At 37.1% G+C, this 17,321-nt stretch overlaps 1 protein-coding gene across 2 annotated transcripts in view; it reads left to right on the top strand.

Moving 5' to 3' along the window:
* Positions 1–17,321, top strand: part of NDUFAF2 (NADH:ubiquinone oxidoreductase complex assembly factor 2) — a 162,513-nt gene that overhangs the window by 86,260 nt on the left and 58,932 nt on the right. For both annotated transcript variants that reach the window (XM_058564027.1, XM_058564028.1), the window contains exon 2: positions 2,704–2,793. In XM_058564027.1, coding sequence (XP_058420010.1) covers positions 2,704–2,793 — 90 coding nt within the window. The remainder of the gene's footprint in view (positions 1–2,703; positions 2,794–17,321) is intronic.

Below are 17,321 nucleotides of genomic sequence, written 5' to 3'. Positions count from 1 at the left end.
CACTTCCTTCTAGTTGCTGTATGTGGGATGCGGCCTCAGCATGGCCGGAGAAGCAGTGCATCGGTGCGCGCCCGGGATCCGAACCCGGGCCCCCAGCAGCAGAGCGCTGTGCACTTAACCGCTAAGCCACGGGGCCGGCCCTGGAGTAGTTTTAAAACAATTTATTTGGGGAATAAAAACTTATATCTGATTACAAAGAATTTATTCAATAAACTAATGGCCTTATTTTATATTTCTAAAGATGTGTACCATCTATTTATAAACAAAGGTTTTTTTTCAGCAGTTATCAAGGAATTAGTTAAAGGCATACCTTGGAGATATTATGGGTTCAGTTCCAGACCACTGCAGTAAAGCGAATATTGCAATAAAGTGAGTCACACAAATTTTTTGGTTTCCCAGTGCATGTAAAAGTTATGTTTACGATATACTGTAGTCTGTTAAGTGTGCAATAGCATTATGTCTCAAAAAAAACAACGTACATACCTTAATTAAAAAAATACTTTATTGCTAAAAAATGCTAACTATCACCTGAGCCTTCAGCAAGTCCTAATCTTTTTGTTGGTGGAGGTTCTTGTAAAAAATGCAGTTTTTGCGAAACGCAATAAAACAAAGCGCAATAAAATGAGGAATGCCTAACTCACGAATTACTCTTCCTATCTTTCCATATATATACAAATAAGTATGACTTTTGATTTTTAAAAATTTTAGGAGACCGTAAATGAAATTCATAGACTTAAGGATAGGAATAAAAAGTTAAATTTTGTGTCACAACGTATAGATATACCTGTAATATATATGCATTTAGCGGGGTGCTACTGGGAATGGTAGACCTCTCTATCCCCTCCCCATGTGCTAAATTTTGTTGATGTACATTTAAAAGCTTATAGAACATACACATACTTTCAGAAGCCCATTTGTTAGCATTTCATATTTTAGATGATAGTTTTCCTTTCTGTACTTGTTATTCTAAAAGAACATACATCTTGGTATTTAGATAAGAACTACATGAAGACACAGCTATTTTGACTCTTTCAAACATTTTGAAAATTGTCATGTAAACATACTTTAGTATATGCTAAATTTATGGTAACTTATTCTGATGTGTTTATATATGTGATTATAAATAGCATTTTAGTAAAAATGTAGGTACATATATTGAGCCTCTGCTGTGAGAGTAATGCAGCTGTCATTGTTATAGGCTCCTTTTACCCTGACCCTTGTCCCTACAACCTAGGGACTTTACTACTAATCCTTTTCCCTACTGTAAATTTATTGGATAAGATAAGCAAAACAGTTATAACAGTTGGGAAACCTCCATATTAGGATTAAATCAACCTGATTAAATGAGATATAATGAAATGCAGAGATTCCCTGGTTCCATACTTCAGAGTTATTGGCCATTGATGGCTTGTCTATGAAATCCCAGCCTTTCACTTACTATTACTAAGGCAGAGGAAATAAAACTAGCCGCTCACTCTTCTTGGGCTACACTTTTGTGGATTCCTTTCTCCTGTACAGTAACTCTCAGGAATTTCCTTGTCTGCAAATGAAAGAATTTTTAGTTAGTAGAATTTCAGGTAGTGTAGGAAAGAGATTTGCAGGCAACAAGGTCAGTTTCTTTTTGTCACTCAGTCTATTTAGCATAATGTAAGGTTGGCCCAAGAGTGTGGAGAGAAAGTGGTGTTTTGTAAGGCCCAGATTTCTTTCCCTGACTGGTCTGATCATTGTTAAGCCATGCTCCTCTCCTCATTACTCACCACTGTCTTCTCTGTTTCAGCTAACATTCCATGGAGTAGGCAGGCACACATTATCTATGGGGAAGTAGAAAGCTTACCTGGTTTCCCCAGGCTAAAGGTTCAATGTCAAAGGAACATCTTTTGAAACCACCATTTTGACAAAGCTGCTTTGAAGGATATAATCAAGGCTTTCTGAAAAAAGAAAATAGCAAATAGTTTTGTGCCTTCTTTATGAACTTAAAATACCCACTAATCAACTTTTTATTACTGAGTAGTGGAAGCAACAGTCATTCTGATTCCATCCTTGACCCCTCTCGACCTTTTTCTTTGCTGCTGCCTCTGCTTTCACATTTTCTGCATTGCTACCATCTTGCTCCAGAGGTTGATCTCACACCTGAAGCACCATACCCCAAACTCGCCAGTTTTTGTCCCTTTTCATTTAGATTCCCTTGACAGGGAGTCACTCAGATGGGCCACAGAATTCAATCTATGGCTTGGTTCCCCTGGATTTGCTAGTGTACTTTGGGGGGGAGGGGGCAGCAGGGTCTTGTGATCCATTACATACTTGTACTTCGTAAGGGCCATGGATAGCTATTGCCTTGGGCAGTAGCAGCAGCCATTGGCACCTCTAATATATATACCTGCAGAGTGTGAAGGAGTTGAACACTCTTTTGATTATTAAAATGTTTTTCTTTTTGTTAGCCATTAGTGCCGTACAGAGTAATTAGTTCTTTTTCTCTATTATTCTATCAAAATTAATTTTGCATACTATGGTAGGAAATTTAAAATTTCTGCAGTACAGAAATTGCTTTTTCTAACATACCTAATTCTAAGTGGAGTGTTATTTTTCCTGTTAATGCTTTTACCATATGAGAAGGTGTGCAATATCAAAAGAGAAAATATTACTTGTAGTAACTACTGTGTCATGGGTTCATTTAAAAATGTAATAATCACTTTTGTCTTATAGGACAAACTATTCGAGAGAAAAGAATTGTGGAAGCAGCAAATAAAAGAGAAGTAGACTATGAAGTAGGGGATATCCCAACAGAATGGGAAGGTGAGTTTCTGCTTTTAGTAGTATCTTCTGGAAGGCAAATTGTTTAACTATGTACAAAATCAATGAGAGCATATATAATTACATGTTTATTCTCCAGAGACTTTTTGAAGAAATACAGAATATAAACTGGCAACTTCTAGGAGGAGTAATTGAGCTTTCTTATTTTAACAGACTTTGCAGTGTTATAAAGCTACATTTGCAATTCTCAAATAATGCTTGTACCTTCTTATAATGAGCCTATTTTATCATTTTTTCCCAATAATAGTATAGAATTAAAATGTTTATAGAAATAAATTAAGTCATAAATAAGCAAATAGGTAATGACTAATTTTTCAGCCTTCTCAGAGAATTAGAATGAAGTTCTAATGCTTTTTATGGCTCCATCCTGATCTAGTAATTCAGCCTAAGTATCCCGTGGGGCATACCCTTAAAACAAATGTATCAACCAAACACTGAAACTAAAATTATTTTTACAGTGTTACACACCAATTAAGTGTAAAAAATAAGAACTCCATACCATGAAAAAGTAAATTAAAATATAAACAAACACACAAAGCATTGTATATAGGAAAGGAAAGAGAAAACAACTTTTGAAATAAATAATGTCAACACCAAATGAATCTAAAGTATTTTCAGGTCCACATGAATATTATATTTGTCAGTTATTAGTAGCAGGTACCCACAAGCTGCATATTCTCTCATAATATGTATTAGACAGTGTGCCCTTTTCATTCATTTATTTACTGAACATCCATTGAAGACCTCTGCATTCATGGAGCTTACATTCTGGAGTGCGAGAGTGGATGGGAGAAAGACAATAAACCAGATAAATAATTAAACTGTATGGTATGTTAATGGCCACAGAAAATAAAGCAGGGAAAAGGAATAGGGAGTGTTGGGGAGGGTTTTGCAGTTTTAAATGGTGTTCGGAAAAGGCCTTGCTGAGAAGATGACTTTCAAATAAAAGCAGAAGCAGCAGCTGGCCATGCAGGTAACTACCAGAGGAGTGTTCCTGGAGAGCAAGTGCAAAAGCCCTGAGGCAGGCACATGCTCAAGTGTTTCAGGAATAGCAAGGAAGCCAGTGTGTCTTGAACAGAGCCAGAGGGAAAGTAACAGGATATGAGGTTAGGAAAGTAACAGGGTGCTCAATCTTATAGGGCCGTGTAGGCCATTGTAAGGACTCCGGCTTTTACTCTGGCTGAGATTGGAAGCCGCTGGAAGGTTTTGAAAAAAGTAGTCATATGCCTTGAGTTATATTTAACAGGATCACTCTGGCTGCTGCATTGTAAAGATACTGAGGGGGGCATAGGCAAAACATGGAGACAGAAGGCTCTTGTAATAATTCAAGCCAGGGATAATTGTGACTTGGCCCAGAGTAACAGTGGACGTGGAAAGAAGTAGTTGCATTCTGGATCTATTTTAAAAGTAGAGCCGATGGGATTGCTGACAGATTGAATGTGGGATGTGAGAGAAAGAGAGCAGTCAGTGATGACTTTTAAACTTTTTGGCCTCACCTGGAAAAATGGAATGCTGTTGACTGAGAGGGGCAAGCCTCTGGGAGGAGCAAATTTGGGGGGAAAGTGAGGTCGATTTTGGAAATGTTAAGTTTGAAATGCCTATTAGACATCCAAGTAGAGAGATTAAGTTGTATATAAGCCAAGAATTTAGTGGAAAGGTTTGGACTGGAGATAAAATTTGGAGTTGCCAGCAAATAAATGGTATTTAGAGCTGGGGGACTAGATGAGATCATAAAGGGAATGAGTGTAAATAGAAAATGAGAAGTTCAAAGACTGACCCCTAGGCTACTCCAAGGTTTAGAGACAATGAAGACAAAAAAGGAGCAGCCAGAAAAGTAGGCGAGGAAAAGAAAAGTGTCATGTGCTGAAAGCCAAATGTGGAGGAGGAAGAAGTGATCAACCACGTCAAATGAGGAGTGAGAATTAACTCTTTGCATTAAGAACAGTAAGTCAGTGATCTTGACAGAAATAGTTATGTAGAGTGTTAGGAACAAAACTGGTAGGAAAAAGAATGGCAAGAGAGAATGAGTATAGACAATGCATATGAGGAGTTTATCTATAAAAGAAAAGAGAAGATTTAGGTAGTACCTGGAAAGGAAGTGGAAGCAAGCGAGGAATTTTATGTTTTGTTTTGTTTTAAAGACAGGAGAAGTAACTGAGTTTTGTAATAGTGATGGGAAAGATCTAGTCAAAAAGGAAGCATTAATGATTCGAGAGAGAGGACATCCTTGAGAATTCTACCGCTGAACCACCCATGCACCGATGAGAGGACATCCTTGAGAAGGCAAGGTGGGACAGGATCTTGGACACATGGGGAAGAGCTGGCCTTTGACAAGAGCATGGAAAGTTCATCAGTAGCAATAGCAGAAAAGTAGAGTGTATGGACATAGATGCAGGTAGATAGGTGGATGTGGTGGTGAGAACTTGTGTAAATTCCCTTTTGATTCCTCCAAATGAAGCACTGAGAGGTTAAATAACTTCCTAAGTACAAACAGCAGCTACAGCCAAGACTTAAACCCAAATTATCTGTCTCCACAGTCTTTACTCTTAATATTAGATTATATTGCCTACCTCATCAGTAACCTGGCTAACTCCTACTTATCCTTCAAGTTTGAGAGTAGACATTGATTCCTTTGGAAGTCTTTTCTGACCCAACCCCTCACCCCCTAGTGCTAAATAGGATGTTCCCTTTTTTTTTTGTTTTTCATCTCACTTTGTGCCTCCCTCAAAACATAACACTTAACACACTGTAGGATAGTCCCTGTTTATTTATCTACCTCCTTTCCCTAGACTTGAAGATTTTTTAGGGTAGGGTCTTTTCCTTGTTCGTCATTGTATTCTCAGGGCCTAGCTTAACACTTAAAATAAGTGCAAGTTCAATCAATATTTGTTGAGTAAATGCATTTTAAATTGAAAAGTACATAAGGAAGAGACATTTTGGGGACTTTGCTGACTTGCTGAAAATAGGCTATTTTAAAAGAGAGACATGGAACAACACACCAGAGCATTTTCTTCCAAACTTATAGAACACTCAGACAAAGATTTAGCTATGGGAGATAGTATAGTACTAGCTACTGAACAATCTTATAAAGTCTCAGTGAACTTTTTAAGTTTAATCCATGGCATGATTTGTAATCCTTTATGTATAGAGCCTCCCAATAGTTGTATCTCTATATTTCAGGTGACATTTTATCTTCCATTTTTGTTCCTTTTTTGTTGTTTTTGGTAAGTTTAAGCTTATTTAGTGTTAACAATAATAGCATTATTGGTGAAAACGCTAAAATATATGCAAAGTAGAATATAGTGGGAAGAGACAGAACGGCCTTGCTCCAGTATTTCTTTTTCAGGGAAGGTTAAGCTTTACTTATCACATGTACTCATTAAAATGTAAGACTAAAACTTCAGTATAAAATCAGGTAAAAATTACTTTTTAGATACATTAGCCATACCTGTCTATCATTAACATGGTTAATTACTAATGAACATCTCAGTATAAAATGTCATATGCACTTTTATTGCTTTAGTATTATTAACAACTGTTTAATATGTTTTTCTCAGACCACAGGAACTCCCCACCAAGAATTTTCAAAATAAGTTTCATAAAATAATGGACAGGCATGATACTATCCTTGTCCCAGCATCGGAAGACCTAGGTTACGTTCAGGTCCTGCAGTGGCCATTTACTACCTTGGCCATTTTGGGAAAATCGATTTACCTCTCTGTTTTTCATCTAAAATTAAAAGGCTGGGTTCAGTATCCTTAAGGCTCTGTATATCTCTAATGTTCTGTGATTAGATGACTTTAGAAGTGTCTCTAATCAACATATGCTCCAACCCCGAGTCTCTGGACCTTCTGTTCAACCAGATTGCTTGGCTGAGAATTGATGGTGATATCCTTCATCAGATGATAGGATAGATACATGTATTGGTTATTTATTGCTACATAACAAATTACCCCAAAAATTAGAGGCCTAAAACAACAAACATTTATTATCTCACAGTTTCCATTGGTCAGGAATCTAGGCATGGCTTAGGTGGGTCTCCTGGCTCAGGGTCTCTCACAAGGCTGCAGTTAAGTTGTTGGCCTGGGCTGCAGGCATCTCAAGGCTCTTCTCAGGGATCATCCACTTTGAGACTCATTCACCATGGCTATTGTCAGGCCATAGAAGATTTACTTCCAAGCTCACTCAAATGGCTGTTGCCTAGCTTTAGGTCCTTCCTGGCTATTTGACTGAGAGCCTCAGTTCCTATATAACTGTAGCTTTGTATGTCTGGATTATCAGGGACTGTTAGTGCTCCAAGTTCGTTATTTTTTTTCAAAGTTGTTTTAGCTATCCTAGGTCCTTTCCATTTTCATAGTGTTTTTAGAAGCATCTTGTTAATTTCTACAGAAATGCCTTCTGGAACTTTGATTGGGATTATGTTGAATCTATAGATCACTTTGCAAAGAACTGACATATTAACAATAAGGATCTTCTGGCCCCTGGACATTGTGTATCTCTTCATTTAATTTAGGCCTTCTTTAATTTCTCTCATCAAAGTTTGTAGTTTTTATTGTACAGATATTGGACATCTTTTAAGTATTTCATATTTTTGATGCTATTGTAAATGATGTTTTTTGAATTTTAATTTCTGTTTGTTGCTATTGTATTAATATGCAGTAAGTTTTTGTACATTGATCTTGTATCCTGTGACTTTGCGAAACTCAGTTATTAATTATAGTAGCTTTTTTGTCAATTCCATCAGATTTTCTTTTTTTTTTTTTTTTAAGATTTTATTTTTATTTCCCCCCCCCCGCCCGAAAGCCCCAGTAGATAGTTGTATGTCGTAGTTGCACATCCTTCTAGTTGCTGTATGTGGGACACGGTCTCAGCATGGCCAGAGAAGCGGTGTGTCGGTGCGCCCCCAGGATCCGAACCCGGGCCGCCAGCAGCGGAGCGTGCACACTTAACCGCCAAGCCACGGGGCCGGCCCCACCATCAGATTTTCTACATAGAAGATCATGTTATCTGTGAATAAAGATATTTTACTTCTTTGTTTCTAACCTGGATGCCTTTAATTTTTTTTAATCTTGCCTAGCACCTCCAGTATACTGTTGAATACAAGAGGTAAGAATGGACATTCTTGCCTGGTTCCTAATGTATTACTCATTGATTGGGTTATCTACAATTTTGTTTAGAATTTTTATATCTGTGTTCTAGAGAGATACTGGTTAGTAATTCTTTTTTTCTTGTAATGTTTTTGCTTAGTTTTAGTGTTAGGGTAATGCTCATCTCATGAAATGAGTTTGGACATATTCCTCCAATATTCTGCAGGAGTTTGTGTAGAGTTAATATTACTTCTTTAAATATTTGGTAGACTTTACCAGTGAAGCTATCTGGGCCTGGAGTTTTAACTAAAAATTGAATTTCTGTATTAAATTTAGGATATTCAGGTTATCTGTTTCTTCTTGAGTGACCTTTGGTAGGTTGTGTCTTTTAAAGAATCTGTTTCATCTAAATTTCCAAATTTTTTGGCATAAAACTGACTGTAATATTCCCTTATTATCCTTTTTTTTTTTTTTCATGAGGAAGATTAGCTCTGAGCTAACATCCATTGCCAGTCTTCCTCTTTTTGCTGAGGAAGATTGGCCCTAGGCTAACATCCGTGCCCATCTTCCTCTACTTTATATGTGATGCCGCCACAGCATGGCCTGACAAGTGATGCATTGGTCCGCGCCTGGGATCCGAACCCACAAGCACCAGGCTGCCGAAGTGGAACATGCGAACTTAACTACTACACCACCGGGCTGGCCCCCGTTATTATCCTTCTAATATCTTGAGAATCTGTAGTGATGTTACCTCTCTTATTCCTAGTTGTTATGGCTGAATTATGTCCCCCCAAATTCTATGTTGAAATCTTAACCCCCAGAACCTCAGACTGTATTTAGAGACAGGCCCTTTAAAGAGGTAATTCAGTTAAAATGAGGTTGTTAGGATGGGTCTTTATTCAGTATGACTGGTGTCCTTATAAGAAGAGGAGATTAGGACACAGACGTGTACAGAGGGAAGACCATGTGAAGACAGGGAGAAGACGGCCATCTACAAGCTGAGGAATCAGGCCTCAGAAGAAGCCAACCTTGCCAACACCTTGATCTCAGACTTCTAGCTTCCAGAATTGTGAAAAAATAAATTTCTGTTGTTTAAACCACTCAGTCTGTGGTATTTTGATATGGTAGCCCTAACAAACTAATATGTTAGTATTGAGTATTGTTTATGATTCAGTTTTCTTTCCTTTTGTTGCTTATCAGCTATATGTCTTTGTTTTGTTATTTTAGTGGTTGCTTTAGGTTTGATAGACTACATCTTCAACATATCAGTCTTTCTTTATATGATCATTCCACTTCATATAGAGTATAAGAACCTTACAAAAGTATACCATCATTTTTTCCTTCTAGCATTTCTATTATTATTGTCATATATTTTAGTCCTACGTGTTACAAACTACACACTACATCATTATTTTTATTTAAACAGTGAACTTGAGAGATTTAATTAATAAGAAAAATATGACATATTTATCTGTATTGTTACCATTTCTAATGCTCTTTATTCCTTTCTGTAGATCCAGATTTCCATCTGGGATGATTTCCTTTAGTCTCTAAGGCTTCCTTTAACATTTCTTTAAGTGTGAGTCTGCTGGTGTTGAATTCTTTCGGGTTTTATATGTCTGAAATATATTTTTAAAGATATTTTAAAAATATTTCTCTGGGTATAGTATTCTAGATTAATAGTTTTTTTCCTTTCAGTAGTTTAAAGATATTCTACCTTACATGGTTTCTGTGAGACATCTGTTGTTATGCTTGTCTTTATCCCTCTCAATGTAATGTGTATTTTTTCCTCTGGCTGTTTTAGAGTTGTTTTTTTTAACTGGTTTTGGGCAATTTGATTATGATGTATTCTCTTGTGTTTGACGTTTCTTAGACCTGTGAATTTCTGATTTCCATCAAATTTAGAAACATTTTGGCTGTTATTCTTCAAATATTTTTTTCTGTGTTCCTTTCTGTCCTCTCTTTTGGGGACTCCATTCTCAATTTTAGGCTGCTTGAAGTTCTTACAGCTCACAGATACTCTGTTCATTTGTGGAGACTTGTTTCTCTTTGAGTTTCATTTTGTATAGTTTCTCTTGCTGTATCTTCACGTTCACTAATCTTTTCTTTTACAATGTCAAATTCCTGTTCATCCCTCCAAAGTATTTTTCATTTTAGACATTGTAGTTTTCATGTCTACAAGTTTGATATGGGTCTGTTTTGTATCTTCCAGGTCTCTACTTAACATGTTCAGTCTTCCCTCTAGCTTTTTGAACATATGGAGTGCAGTTATAATGGTTTTATTGTTCTTGTCTGCTAATTCTACCATCTGTGTCTGTTTTCACTTGGTTTTGGTTAGTTGATTTTTTTCTCCTCGGTATGGGAAGTATTTTCCTGCTTCTTTGTCTCCTTGGCAATTTCTGATTGGAGGTCAGACATTTTGAATTTTTGCCCAGTTGGATACTGGATATTTTTGTATTCCTCTATATATTCTTGTATTCCTCTATATAACTGTGTCTCAGAACACACTTCTGAGACACAGTTAAGTTACTTGGAAACAGTGTGATGTTTCCAGGGCTTGCTTTTAAGATTTGTTAGGTGGGACTAGGGTAGAGTTTATTCTAGGACTAGTAATTCTTCACTGTTGATACAAGTCATGTCTGAGTACTCTACTCTGCTCTGTGACTCATGAGGTTTTCCACTCTGGGTGCTGGGAATTGACGTTACTCTTCCTCCTGTGTAAAACCTGAGTACTATTCCTTCTGATCCTTTTGAGTGGTTCTCTTCCTGGCCTCAGGAGTTCCTGGTTAGTTCTCTGCTGAATACTTGATAGGGGCCTTCTGCTAATCTCTAGAGTTTGCTCTCGGTGTAGCTGTCTTCTGTCTGGTAGGCTGTCCAGTGAATTTGAGTCATCTTGGTCTCCCTAGACTTCCAGCTCCATCTCCATAGCTTAGGTAGTGTGGTGGGTTTTGGCTGGATCTTCTCTCTGTGCCACAGCCTAGAAACTCTCAAAGCAGTAAGCTGAGGCAATTGTAAGGGTAACCTTTGTTTGTTTAACATTCTCAGGGACCACTGTATTCGTTACTCGATGTCCACTCTCTTGGAAATTGTCGTTTCATATAATTTGTCCCTGTTGCTCCATCTTGGCTGAAAGCAGAAGGCAACTTTGTTTCAATTAGCTTTATTGAGATTCATTTGTGTGCTTGTGTGAATCAGTAGTTTATTCCTATTTATTGCTGAGTAGAATTCTATAATGTTGATCTACCAGTTTGTTTATCCATTCACGAGCTGAAAGACATTTAGGTAATTTATACTTTATAGCAATTGTAAGTGGAGCCACAATATAAATTCACGTGCATATTCAGGTACAAATTGATGAGCATAAATTTTCATTTGTTTCAGATAAATACCTTGAAGTGGGATTTCTAGGTCATATGGTAAGAATAGATTTGACTTAAACTGCCAAACTGTTTTACAACATGACTATACCATTTAGCATTCCCATTAGTAGTGTATGAGAGTTACAGTTGCTTTTCATCTTCACTAGCCCTTGGTGTTGTCAGTGTCGTTGGATTTGAGCCATTCTAATAGGTGTGTTGTAGTGTCTTATTGTGGTTTTAATTTTTATTTCTCTAATGACTAATGATACTGATCATCTTTTTCATGACCTTATTTGTCATCTGTATATCTTCTTTGGTGCAATACCTCTTCTTATCTTTTTGCTCAGATATATTTTATTTGGTTGGGTTTTTTCCCTAATTGTTTAGTTTTGAAAATTCCTTGTATATCCTCGATACAAGTCCTTTAGCATATATATGTGATTTGCAAATATTTTTTTCCCAGTCTGTGGCTTGTCTTTTCATTCTCTTGATAGTGCCTCTTGAAGAGCACAGATTCTTAATTTTAATGAAGTCCAATTTATCATTTTTTCTTTTATGTATCATGCTTTTGGTGTTGTATGTAAGAAATTTTTGCCTAACTCAAGGTCATGAATATTTTCTCCTGTGATTTTTTTTCTAGAAGTTTTATAGTTTGGGGTTTTATATTTATGTCAGTGATCTATTTTGAATTAATTTTTGTATATGCTGTGGCTATCAGTCAATTTCATTTTTTATATGGATATCCAATTTTTCCAGCACTATTTTTTATTGTGTTAAAATATACATAGCATAAAATTTACCATCTTATCCATTTTAAGTATACAGTTCAGTGGTATTAAATATATTCACAGTGTTGTGCAGCCATCACCACAATCTATCCCCATGACTCTTTTCATCTTGTAAAACTGAAACTCTATACCTCTTAAACAGTAACTCCCCATTCTTCCCTCCTCCCAGCTCCTGGCAATCGTTGTTATACTTCCTGCTTTTATGATTTTTTTTCCTCTTTTTTTTTTTTAAATTTTTTGTTTATTGCAATAACATTGGTTTATAACATTGTATAAATTTCAGGTGTACATAATTATACTTCTATTGCTGCATAGATTACATCATGTTCACCACCCAAATACTAATTACAACCCATCACCACACACATGTGCCGAATTATGCCTTTCGCCCTCCTCCCTCTCCCCTTCCCCTCTGGTAACCACCAATCCAATCTCTGTCTCTATGTGTTTGTTTATTGTTGTTGTTGTCTACTACTTAATGAAGGAAATCATACGGTATTTGACCTTCTCCCTCTGACTTATTTCACTTTGCATAATACCCTCAATGTCCATCCATGTTGTCACAAATGGCTGGATTTCATCGTTTCTTATGGCTGAGTAGTATTCCATTGTGTATATATACCACGTCTTCTTTATCCATTCGTCCCTTGATGGGCACTTAGGTTGCTTCCAAGTCTTGGCTATTGTAAATAACGCTGCAATGAACACAGGGGTGCATGTATCTTTACGCATTGCTGTTTTCAAGTTCTTTGGATAAATACCCAGCAGTGGAATAGCTGGATCATATGGTAGTTCTATCCTTGATTTTTTGAGGAATCTCCATACTGTTTTCCATAGTGGCTGCACCAGTTTGCACTCCCACCAGCAGTGTATGAGAGTTCCCTTCTCTCCACATCCTCTCCAACACATGTTGTTTCCTGTCTTGTTAATTATAGCCATTCTGACAGGCGTGAGGTGATATCTCATTGTAGTTATGATTTACATTTCCCTGATAGTTAATGATTTTGAACATCTTTTCATGTGTCTGTTGGCCATCTGTATATCTTCTTTGGAGAAATGTCTGTTCAGGTCTTTTGCCCATTTTTTAATTGGGTTGTTAGTTTTTTTGTTGTTGAGATGCATCAGTTCTTTGTATATTTTGGAGATTAAGACCTTATCAGATATATGGTTTGCAAATATCTTTTCCCAATTGTTAGGTTGTCTTTTCGTTTTGTTGATGGTTTCCTTCGCTGTGCAGAAGCTTTTTAGTTTGATGTAGTCCCATTTGTTTATTTTTTCTATTGTTTCTCTTGCCCGGTCAGACATGGTGCTTGAAAATATGTTGCTAAGACCATTGTCTTAGTTGCCAGGCTGCAGAGAATCTAGTCACCAATCTATGCAGGCCCACAAGTTGCCTGAGGGCTTGTTGTTGGGTGGGGCCAGTCTCTAGGATGGGCTGCCTGCCCTGGCTGAGCTGGATTAAATTGGTGCTCTAGCAGGTGGGGCAGACCCTGGGCTAGCAGGCCCCAGGGAGAACTCCAATGGCGTCTGTGTCAGCACGCCCACACCAGGCCACAACAATGGCCACCGCCAATGTCCCAGTCCCTGGAGAGGTTTCACCTCTCACCGAGATATACACAGGGCCTATTAGGTGAGTCTCTTTTCATCAAAGCACTATGCACCTTTCTTTCTGGTGATTTTAGGTTGCTTTCTGAAATGGGTGAGTTTGCGTGTGGGCCCTTTAAGAGGCGGTTTTAATGTCTTTGTGAACCAGCTCTTCTGGGGGTACTCCCCAATGTTTTAGTAGCAGGCAAAGTCAGATATTATGCCACTCGTCTCGATTGTGCAGGGTCCACAAAATGCCCACAGCGGGGGTGCTCCCCGGCTCAGGGCCCCGCGCCTCCAGGGAGGGCTGCGTACCTGTGGGTTGCTCCCGGGCGGCTGTGAGGCACTGCGGCTTGTGAAGGCGGCGTTTTTCCTCTCCAGAAGGAAGTTTCTGCCTGTTCTACCTCAGTTAGGATTGTCTGTTGTTGCAGAAGTTCCTCTTATCCAGTTTTCAGTTCTGTCTCGGGGTAATTTTTCCACCAGTAGTTGTAAATTGGCTGTGTCCATGGGAGGAGGTGAGTTCAGAGTCTGCCTACACCGCCATCTTGAATTCTCCCTCCCTGCCTTTATGATTTTTGACTAGTCTCCCAGCACTGTTTTTTTGAAATGACTGTCCTTTTTCCGTTGAATTGTCTTTGTACTTTAGTCAAACATCAATTGGCTATATACCTGTGGATCTATTTCTGCATTCTCTATTTGGTCCATGGATCTGTGTCTGTCCTTTTCCCCTTGCCACATTCTGAATTACTGAGGCTTTGTGGTAAGTCTTGAAATAAGATAATTTGAGTCCTCCAACTTCTTTTTAAAAATTGTTTTAGTTGGTCTGGGCTCTTGTCATTACACGTGATTTTCAGTATCAGCTTATCAATTACTACAAAAAAATCCTTCCAGGATTGTAATTGGGAATGCATTGAGTTTGTAGGTCAGTTTGAAGAGGATTGAGTCTTCTAATCTATGAACATGGTATATTTTCTCCATTTCTTTAGGTCATCTTTCACTTTTTCATCAGTAGTTTTCAGCCTACAGATCTCGCACATATTTTATTAAATTAATACCTAAGTTTTTTAATTTTTAGGGGCTACTGCTGATTTTTTTGTTTCAATTGCAAATTATTCATTGATAATACATTAAATACAATTGATTTTTGTGTATCAACCATGTACCTTACACAACCTTGCTAAACTCACTCATTTGTTTTAGTTTACCATAGCCTTTCTGGGATTGTCTATATAAACAATTTCTCTTCTTTATATTCCCTCTATTCCAATGTTTTATTTTTTTCTTGCCTTACTGTAGTGGCAAGGACCTCCCTGACAATGATGAGTAGAACTAGTAAAAGTGAACAATCCTGCCTTGTTCTCACTCTTAGAGGGAAAGCATTCAGTTTTTCACTATTAAATTTGATGTTTAACTGTGAAAAGAGACAAAGAAGGGCATTACGTAATGATCAAAGGAACAATCCAACAAGAGGTTATAACACTTGTAAATATCTACGCACCCAATGTAGGTGCACCTAAATATATAAAGCAATTATTAACAGACATAAAAACAGAAATAGACAGTAACACAATAATAGTAGGGGACTTTAACACTCCACTTACACCAACGGATAGATCATCCAAACAGAATATCAATAAGGAAACATTGGCCTTAAATGACACACTAGAACAGATGGACCTAGTAGATATATACAGAGCATTCCATCCAAAAACTGAAGAATACACGTTCTTTTCAAATGCACATGGAACATTCTTCAGGATTGATCACATTAGGCCACAAAACAAGTCTCCATAAATTTAATAAGATTGAAATAATACCAAGCATCTTTTCTGTCCACAACGGTATGAAACTAGAAATCAACTATAGGAAGAAAATCAGAAAAGCGACAAACACATGGGGATTAAACAAAATGCTACTAAACAATGACTGGGTCAACGAAGAAATCAAAAAATACCTGGAGACAAATGACAATGAAAATACGACATGCCAGAATTTATGGGATACAGCAAAAGTGGTTCTAAGAGGGAAGTTTATAGCAATACAGGCCTATCTCAACAAACAAGAAAAATGTCAAATAAACAATCTAACAATGCACCTAAAGGAACTGGAAAAAGAAGAACAAACAAAGCCCAAAATCAGTAGAAGAAGGGAAATCATAAAAATCAGAGCAGAAATAAATGAAATAGAGACTAAAAAAAACAATAGAAAAAATTAATAAAACCAAGAGCTGGTGCTTTGAAAAGATCAACAAAATTGACAAACCTTTAGCTAGACTCACCAAGAAAAAAAGAGAGAAGGCACAAATAAGTAAAATCAGAAATGAAAGAGGAGAAATTACAACAGACACTTCAGAAATACAAAAGATTATAAGAGAATACTATGAAAAGCTATATGCCAACCAATTCGACAACCTGGAAGAAATGGATAAATTCTTAGAATCATACAACCTTCCAAAACTGGATCAAGAAGAAGTAGAGAATTTGAATAGACAAATCACCAGTAAGGAGATCGAAACAGTAATCAAAAACCTCCCCAAAAATAAAAGTCCAGGACCAGACGGCTTCCCTGGTGAATTCTACCAAACATTCAAAGAAGACTTAATACCTATCCTTCTCAAACTCTTCCAAAAAATTGAGGAGGAGGGTAAGCTCCCTAACTCATTCTACAAAGCTGACTTTACCCTGATACCAAAACCAGACAAGGACAACACAAAAAAAAGAAAATTACAGGCCAATATCACTGATGAACATTGATGCAAAAATCCTCAACAAAATATTAGCAGATCACATACAACAATACATTAAAAAGATTATACACCATGATCAAGTGGGATTTATTCCAGGTATGCAGGGATGGTTCAACATTTGCAAATCAATCAATGTAATACACCACATTAATAAAATGAAGAATAAAAATCACATGATCATCTCAATAGATGCAGAGAAAGCATTTGACAAGATACAGCATCCATTTATGATAAAAACTCTGAATAAAATGGGTATAGAAGGAAAGTACCTCAACATAATAAAGGCCATATATGACAAACCCACAGCTAATATCATCCTCAGTGGTGAAAAAGTTAAACCTATCCCTCTAAGAACAGGAACCAGACAAGGATGCCCACTCTCACCACTCCTATTTAACATAGTACTGGAAGGCATAGCCAGAGCAATCAGGCAAGAAAAAGAAATAAGAAGGATCCAAATTGGAAAGGAAGAAGTGAAACTCTCACTATTTGCAGATGACATGATTTTATATATAGAAAACCCTAAAGAATCCACCAGAAAACTTTTAGAAGTAGTAAACGAATATGGTAAAGTTGCAGGATACAAAATCAACATACAAAAATCAGTTGCATTTCTATACACTAACAACGAAGTAGCAGAAAGAGAAATTAAGAATACCATCCCATTTACAATTGCAACAAAAAGAATAAAATACCTAGCAATAAACTTAACCAAAGAGGTGAAAGATCTGTACCCCAAAACCATAAAACATTTCTGAAAGAAATTGAAGAAGACACAAAGAAATGGAAAGATATTCCATGCTCTTGGATTGGAAGAATTAACATAGTTAAGATGTCCATACTGTCTAAGGCAATCTATAGATTCAATGCAATCCCTATCAAAGTTCCAACATTTTTCACAGAAATAGAACAAAGTATCCTAAAATTTATATGGAACAACAAAAGA

The sequence above is a fragment of the Diceros bicornis genome, chromosome 20 (genome assembly GCF_020826845.1).
Source record: "Diceros bicornis minor isolate mBicDic1 chromosome 20, mDicBic1.mat.cur, whole genome shotgun sequence".
NCBI classification, from domain to species: Eukaryota; Metazoa; Chordata; class Mammalia; order Perissodactyla; family Rhinocerotidae; genus Diceros; species Diceros bicornis.
This window is presented reverse-complemented; position numbering and strand designations above follow the sequence as displayed.